Raw genomic sequence first — 8415 nt, 5'->3', positions numbered from 1 at the left:
AAAGGAAAGATTTGATCATAGGGGGTGGTGTTGCTTGGCAAACTTTAAGGAACTAGATAAGGATGCAAATGAGAGTACAATTAAGGGTTGACACCACCTTTTTACATCTAGTATGATGTAAATTGTTTTTAATCAATGGGTTACTAGTGGTTGATTCTCATTATTATGTAAGAATGACCTATAGAGGTTGTATATAGTGAGAAGATCTCATTATAAGACCCTTATACATGGTTAATAATTTTTATAGGGTTTGCTAACTACATTGATAGGTGTCCTTATATTGGAAATGGGGTGTCAAAGCAAAAACTCTTTTAATGAGAGTGTTGATGTGTGTGATTAAGATTGAAGATATTGAAAAAAATTTTGTTATTCATAAGTTAATAAAATGTTTTGATTATTTCAACTTATGTTTGATGTGATTAATTGAAAATTATTTGTATAGACAATAGGGTTTAACAAAAAAATTGTCATGTATTTTGCTTTTGTCTATTTATCATGGATTTATATTACATCTTTATTTTTTTACCATGGTAAATTGGTAACTCATTGGATTAATTTGAACTAAGCCCAAGATCAAATTTAGTGGCTACCATTATAACACCAAGAGTATCAAGAGTATAACCAACAACCCGACAACCATTATAGCACCAAGGGTATCAAGAGTATATCCAACCAGAAGTATCAAGAGTATAACCCAACCAAGAGTATCAAGAGTATAACCAACAACCCGACTACCATTATAACAAGGGTATCAAGAGTATAACCCAACCAAGAGTCTCAAGAGTATAGCCAACAACCCGACTACCATTATAACACCAAGGGTATCAAGAGTATATCCAACCAAGAGTATAAGAGTATAATCCAACCAAATGTATCAAGAGTATAACCGACAACCCGACTACCATTATAACACCAAGGGTATCAAGAGTATATCCAACCAAGAGTATAAGAGTATAATCCAACCAAATGTATCAAGAGTATAACCGACAAGCCAACTACCATTATAACACCAAGGGTATCAAGAGTATAACCAACAACTCGACTACCATTATAATACCAAGGGTATTAAGAGTATATCCAACAACCCGTAAGCCATATATACCACAAATTTATGATTTAGCAAGAGTTGAGACTCCATGAGTGTGGTAGAGCCTACTCCTTGAACCTTATCACAACAAGCCAAAAATATCGCTATGAAATTTGAAACCAAATAAAAATGATAACATCCCATTATACCAACCACTCCATTATCAAAAAAAAATTGATAACTATTAAACCCCTTCCTTACGAAAAAATATTCTAATAATCATATTAATCCACGTTCATCGACAACAATTTAAGTCACTACACTTGCGATAGAATCCTTATCGTGTACTCGGAGATCGATACAAGAGAATTGAAAGGATCCCAACTTTACGTGTGTCAAACCCTCAGAAAAAACAAAGGCGCTCTCCATGTAACCCGGAGCTAAGGTATTTTAATTTGCCCAGCACTTCTCCCAGTGCCAGCGCAGCGGGAGGTATTAGACGGTTTCGCTCGCAAGTGACGGACAAACGAAACAGAACTCACCCACCGTCAAGAGACGGGCCAATAATGTGTGACGACCTGGCAAGAAGACCGTCAATAGACGGACCCCGCGTGAACAGAAAGTAGGTGGTGGTTGCGAGGATGGGTTTTTTCCCGTCAATAGACGGAATAAGAGCGGGACACAAAGGAGAGAGGGCGGCGAGAAGACCTGGCTATGGCGAAATTCCCTCTGAGAGCGGCCACCAGCGCATCGTGGCGAACCCCGGATTTCGTCGGCAGCGTGAGCGGAAATAATCCGTTACGTTAACCCATGTGAAAAAAAATTCTGACCTCTTTTTCCAATGGATTGCTTGACCCTAATTTCATCAGCCCGAAAGCCCTTGAATTCGAGGCCATTTGGATCCGCCATGGCCTCCGGCCGCCCGTCTCAGGGCTCCCCTGCACCTTCTTCGGCCGCGGCGGTTCTGTTCGCGGTCTTCCAGGACGATTTCTGACTGATTTTCTGCAGCCATTAGTTCAAACCCTTCCTGCCAGAACAAAAGAGAAGAACCCCAAAAAGCACAACAGCAAGAATCCATCCGTCGTGGTCACATGGAAGATCATCAGCAGCGTCTCTGAGATGCCCGTGGACGCCGCGGCGGTGGTGGAGGAGGAAGAAAGAAGAATCATCCCATTCCATCCCCCGGCAACAAAGATGACAGAGGCCCTACTGACATCGCTCTCTATGGAGAATCACCACAACAATAATCACCATCATCATCACAATAACAATCATCACCACGCCCCCTCGACGCTGCTCTCCATGGATTCTGGTGCCCACGAGGAGGAGCAGCACAAACCCCCGGACATCAATTTGCCGCTCTCCTCGGTCGAGATAAGCTCCCCGCCTTCGTCGTCCTGGCCGGGCGGATATGAAAATCTAGACGTGGTCCTCGGCTCCTCCCAGATCCATGAGACCGAGGGCTTGCTGAACCTCTCTAAGGTAGGCGGCAGCGGCGGCGGCAGCGGGAGCCGCAAGTGTGCACGGCGGGTGGATTCGATCTGGGGCGCCTGGTTCTTCTTCAGCTTCTACTTTAAGCCGGCCCTGACCGACAAGGCAAAGAACAAGCTTGGCGCCGGGCCTTCCGCTGTTGGCACTTCTGTCGGACCTGTGGTCGTCTTCGACAAGTCGGACCTGCGCTTGGACCTGTTCCTCGTCCAGCACGACATGGAGAACATGTACATGTGGGTTTTCAAGGAGCGCCCAGAGAACGCCCTGGGAAAGATGCAGCTGCGCAGCTACATGAATGGCCATTCACGACTAGGTGAGCCCCAGTTTCCCTTTAGTGTAGACAAGGGTTTTGTAAGGTCACATAGAATGCAGAGGAAGCACTACAGGGGGCTATCAAATCCGCAGTGCGTTCATGGCATTGAGGTCGTAAGGTCACCTAACTTGTCCCAGGTGACCGAGGGAGATCTCAAGAAATGGATAGAGTTGACCGGCCGGGATTTGAACTTTTCCATGCCCTTGGATGCCGAGGCCTTCACGGCCTGGAGGAACCTGCCAAGCACAGACTTTGAACTCGAGAGGCCTCCTGTACCAACACCCTTGAAACCCCATAACAATGGCAGCACCAGCAGTAACAACAATAACAATATTAATAACATCAATAACGTCAATAATAATGGGAATTGCGCATCTTCTTCTGCTAAGAGGCTGTTGAACGGGTCTGGGCTGAACCTTTCCACTCAGCTCGTGGTCAGCGATGCCGGCATCGAGCTTTCGCCAGGATGCGGTGTGAATAAAAGGAGGAAGGAGTTCTCTCCTCTGAGCAATGATGAAGATTGCTGCCTGCAGCCTTATCCAGATAATATGGACGTCCATCATCAGATGGAGCCAACATGGGCTAATGATTTCTCCGGTGTCATGAGACAGGCCTGTGGTCCCGTTACCGCAGCCAAGACTATCTACGAGGACGACAAAGGCTATCTGATAATGGTGAGTCTGCCTTTTACTGATATTCAGAGGGTTAGGGTGTCGTGGCGGAATACTGTATCTCATGGCATTGTGAAGGTTCACTGCATTAGCACTGCTCGGACTCCCTATATCAAGAGAGGGGACAGAACATTGAAGCTCACAGATCCGTCCCCTGAGCATTGCCCGCCTGGAGAATTTGTGAGAGAGATAGCGCTTGCCACACGTATTCCTGAAAATGCAGAGCTTGAAGCTTATTGTATTGAGGACGGTGCAGGCCTAGAAATTATGGTTCCTAAGCATCATGTTTTATCTGAAGAACGAGAAGTTCGAGTATTCCTTCGCCATCAGTTGGGCACTAACGAGTTGCTGCTGACTTAAAATTGGGAGTTGGAGAGTTTTCCGAGAGGGATGGATGGTTGCTATGGTCAGACTTCTATTGTTTACTAATCTTGTACCATAATAGAAATCTAGGACATATAGAAACCGCATTATTTCCATTGTAATATTCATCTCTGGAGCTTCTTGCTCTTCTTCCCCTCCTCCTAATCTTTTACTTTTCTTCTGCATTTTGACTCAGGCTTTGTAAGCAACTGCTCCTGAAGGTACCCCACCCGAAGCAAGAGGTGCCTATCCTTATCAATACTGATATTCTGTATTAATTTTTGGATTTTGCTTTTGAATTATGCAGTGGGGGAGATTCATGACATGCTCTTTCTAGAATAGTTCGGTGATTTGGGAATGTGTTTTCTTCTTGTTAAGTTCCATTATTGGTTATAGAGGAGGTGAATCTGGCTGTTGTGCATTCTCATCATGTTTAGGTGACCCTGTACTCTACAGGAACCATTTCATTAACTTTGTTTGTTAAGATTAACGCATCTTTCAGGGTAAAGGTTATATATGGATTAAATACAGTGGGATGATGAAATTGGTTAAAATCCACTTTCGAAGGAAGAATTATTGTGGCGGGCATGCAATTAGGTCCAGATGGATATATTGTTTAGACTCTAGAGTATTTACTGAAATTGGTGTAAGTGCCCCTGGGGTGCCATGTCAAATTGTAGGAATGATTAACTTGTTCTTTATGCACTTTGCACTATGTTCAAAGTTGTTGTACATTCTAATTGTAGTCCGGAGAAGGAACCCTTCGGGTTTAGGGTTCGTAAATAAGGCTCAAAGAATTGATGATGCCCATTGCTCTTTTTTTGAGGAGGGTTGTACACCTAAGAATTCATAGGTTCAAAGAGCTGCTGTTGGCAGATCAATATTTGTAATGACTGGTTGAACTTTTTCTGCGATGTATTAAGAAACATTCCGCAGAAATATTTTTTGTTCTGATACTGTAATTTCACGGTTACTAATTAATTTTGATTTCTTGCCTATTTCATGTTCTACATATTTATGGTAGCTTTCAATTTCTTTGCAGTGCTTTTGGATCTTTTAGATTATTGGTGTTGCTTTTGTCCATATTAGACTGTCCGTTTTGCTGGAATTGTTAATTGATTGCATAGGAAAAACTTGCAGTGGAACACCTTTTTCATTGAACAAACATGTATATGGTGATTTCTAGTAATACTGTGTCTTACACCATGACCCATTTTCCCTCATGGTATGGCTCCCAGTGCTTCAAGCTTACACCAAAGAAACCTACAGTGGCTGTGTTCCCAGTGCTTCAAGCTTACACGGTTACACCAAAGAAACCCACAGTGGCTGACATTTTATAATTAAAAAATTATATTTGGAAGGAATGAATGGTTTGTATTTCACATGGTATGATAACTGCTTCAAAACTTAGAAATATAGTAGCGTTCGGATGTATATTTTATATGCATATTCTGTCTTGCACTAAATTTTGTGGAGATTTTCTCATTTATTGATATGTACCTTATTTCTATTTCTCTATAAATTTCAGCCAAGTACAGTTCATTTGTTGCATCCAAGAACTGAGAATTGTTGTTCAATCTATGTGATACAGATAAGCATACAAGCAAAGTATAGGTTTGCAAACATAATTTTTTCTACTGTTATATGAACCTTGTCGATTCATCACTCCGCTGCATTAGGGAACCGGGAATTATTTTGTTAGCATGGTCTTAAGCTCCATTATAAGTCACACAAAATGCTTCTAAATATGTTTGTGCATGGGAACACTTCTGTTGAATGGTTGATTACCATGCCTTTTATCTGAGTTTAATATGGAAACAGACGATATGGTGTGTTTCAACTGGTAGTAAAATGGTACATATATTAGTATATAGCAAAAACCCTACCCATAATTTTCATAATTATGATATTTTGACTAGTGAACCATATTTGGTCATTTTTGGTCAAACCAGGAGCATAGGTTGGTGTGATACAGAATCATAGTGTCTATGCTTTTCTATTTACAAAAATGCTTCCTTAAACTCCAGAAGCATTGCAATTGATGTGTGTATGTCAGGCACCACACCCTGCCCATTTTCATGAGTGAGACAACTTTTGAAGGGCAAACTGTCAATCACAATCACTTTTGTTTGGCTAAGCTGCCATGATAGAGGGTTGCTCTTGCATTAAAATTACCTAGGACGTGCACCTGATTCCAATTTATTTATTCATGCCTGTGGGGGAATTGAACCGTGGTAAGTGGCTTGACACACTACTGACTTCAATGCCAACAACTCCATTTGTGGCATTGTTTTGAAATGGAGTTATCTGTTAGCAAATGATGATTTTCAAGCTTTTTGACAAATTAAGCTTTATCTCTATGATAATCAGCACTGGCTTTTTGGAAGGAGTTTTTGGTGTTCTGATATACTTGCTTATGTGAATTAATGTGAATAAATGCCATCTTTTGCAAATGCATCTGAATAAATTTTTCTTGGAGTGGTCAACATTTTTAGCTGTCATTGATTTGCAAGATATTATTGAAACAGATTTACTACTTAGGCTTCAATACTGCTTATTTGGAAAATAACGAAACCCCCCCTGCTTATGATTTTAGTGTTATCACAGTTCTTGCCTGGATTACAAGGCATCTGAACCAGATGTACCTGAACTGGGCTTCTTAAACCTAGGTTACTAGAGATGCTGACGTGAGTGAGGTGAGAAATTGAGACCGGACTTCTTTAAAGCACACTCATCATAAGAACTTGCTGAGAAGTATGAGATAAGATGTAGGTAAGGCCTGTTATGTTATCTTAATTGTTCGAAATTCCAATGTTTACACACAAGATGTGACACTTCATTTATGGGCTTGCCTCTCAATGTAACAGAGCTCTGGATTCGAAAAGTGTATTTGCAGGAGGAGGCTGAAAATCAGGGATTGTGTTTGTTGGGATGTGAGTGGAGTGAGAAATGGAGGCTGAACTTCTTTAAGTCACATTCACCGCAAGAACTTTGTGAGCGTATCAGAAAAGATTTAGGTAAGGCCTATTATATTATCTTAATTGTTGGAATGTTTACACACAAGATGTGTGGATGCATTTATGGGCTTGCATCTAATCATAATAGACCTGTGGTAACCAGAACTGTATTTGCAGGAAGAAGAGGCCGAATGAAAATCAGGGATCATGTTTGTTTGATGGATGACAGACATTTCATGCTCAAGTTGTAGCGACTATATGATTGAGATTGTTTGCTCAAGTTGTAGCAATTTATAAGATTGAGATTGTTTTCTCAAGTTGTAGCAATTTATAAGATTGAGATTGCTAAGAGTCACAACATCATGGATGACCAATTTTGTTGGCAATCGATTTGAATGGCATTTGATTTAACAGTCTCCTTGATGGTGAAGGGGCCATTTTATAAAGGTTTAACTTCATGATGACGATGTTATAGTTCTTTACATGCCATTTGAAAAATATTTCAGTGCTTTTAAAATGTGTATTTTCTTGTCGAGTTCTGTTATTGGGTTCAGAAGAGATGACTCTGGCTGTGCCACTTCTCATTGTGTTGAAGTTGTCCTGCACTCTCTAGGAACTATATTAGTAACTTTGTTAGTAAGATTCACTCATCTTTTAGCATAAGGGTCAGATACCAGTCAAAGATGAGATAGGTTAAAGTGCACTTTCAAAAGAGCGTTATTATGGCAGAATCGGATAGGCTTGCAATAGGTCCGAGTGGGGAGGGTTTGTTTGGAGCATTATTGAAATTGGTATAAAGTGCCTTGGAGATGCCGTGTCTAATCATGAGATTTTTCAGTTTGTTATTCATGCACACTGCCCAATTATGCATAAAGTTGTACATTCTAATTTTAGGGAGGAGAAGGTATCACACGATACCCCACGATCCAGGTTTGGTAATTAAGACTAAAGAATTGTATCCTTGCAGTTTTATTAAATTTTTGAATGGTGAATGGTGTATTATTTGATGATGCTTACTGCTTCCTTTTTGAGGAAGGTTGTATCCCCTGGAATCCTGGATAGCAGGTGCTGCAATTAGTGATTAATTTTTATTCTCCTGCCTATTTTCATGTTATACAGATTTATGGTAGTTTTCAAACTCTTTGCAATGCGTTTCTCCCTCTTAGATTATAGGCATAGGCGTTGTTTCCATATATCTTACTTCATCAGTGTTGCCTGAATTCTTGATTGTTTGTGAGGGCAAGACTTACAATATATGCATTTTTCCTCGGACAAATATGAATGGTAATTTTGATTTGTTGTATCCTGCTTCTATGATGGGGTTGCTGCAAATGTTTGTGTTTGTCAGATGAAAAGTAGTTGTGGCATCTATGGGTCTGCAGTGTTTTCTTTTACTTTCTCTTCATTAAACTCACTGCATTGCAAAAGAAAATTCTACTTCGATTACCTTAATAATTTTCTTTGAACATTATTAATGCCAAGCGTCTGGATAGTTTCTTTAATTAGTTAAATAACTGTTTAGAATATAGTGCCCTCTCAGGCGTTTCGGCTAGATGTTAGTCTTTAACACTAGTTCATGTGAGATTCTCGAAG

At 40.7% G+C, this 8415-nt stretch overlaps 1 protein-coding gene across 5 annotated transcripts; it reads left to right on the top strand.

The window, feature by feature from the left end:
* Positions 1-1446: 1446 nt before the first annotated feature.
* Positions 1447-6883, top strand: LOC149183502 (uncharacterized). 5 transcript variants are annotated; one of them, XR_016257185.1, is made up of 3 exons: positions 1447-4107; positions 6462-6637; positions 6751-6883. XR_016257185.1 is itself a non-coding variant. In XM_089417160.1 (2 exons), exon 1 carries the CDS (start codon positions 2147-2149, stop codon positions 3860-3862), a length of 1716 nt encoding a protein of 571 aa, XP_089273286.1. In that variant the 5' UTR covers positions 1447-2146; the 3' UTR covers positions 3863-3908; positions 4062-4190. The 5 variants fall into 5 exon arrangements, 1 of the variants encoding a protein (XP_089273286.1); XR_016257186.1 differs by lacking the exon at positions 6751-6883 and having other exon boundaries at positions 1447-3908; positions 4062-4107; positions 6473-6556; XR_016257184.1 differs by lacking the exon at positions 6751-6883 and having other exon boundaries at positions 1447-3908; positions 4062-4107; positions 6462-6556.
* The last annotated feature ends 1532 nt before the right edge of the window (positions 6884-8415 follow it).

The sequence above is a fragment of the Pinus tabuliformis genome, chromosome 3_2 (genome assembly GCF_031772625.1).
Source record: "Pinus tabuliformis cultivar Carrire ecotype Pingquan chromosome 3_2, CPIR1, whole genome shotgun sequence".
NCBI classification, from domain to species: domain Eukaryota; kingdom Viridiplantae; phylum Streptophyta; class Pinopsida; order Pinales; family Pinaceae; genus Pinus; species Pinus tabuliformis.
Note: the sequence above shows the minus strand (reverse complement) of the source record. Positions and strands in the feature narration are given on the sequence as shown.

Coding starts and splice junctions, on each gene's coding strand:
- LOC149183502 (XM_089417160.1), top strand. CDS start 2,147: ATGCCCGTGGACGCCGCGGCGGTGGTGGAGGAGGAAGAAAGAAGAATC.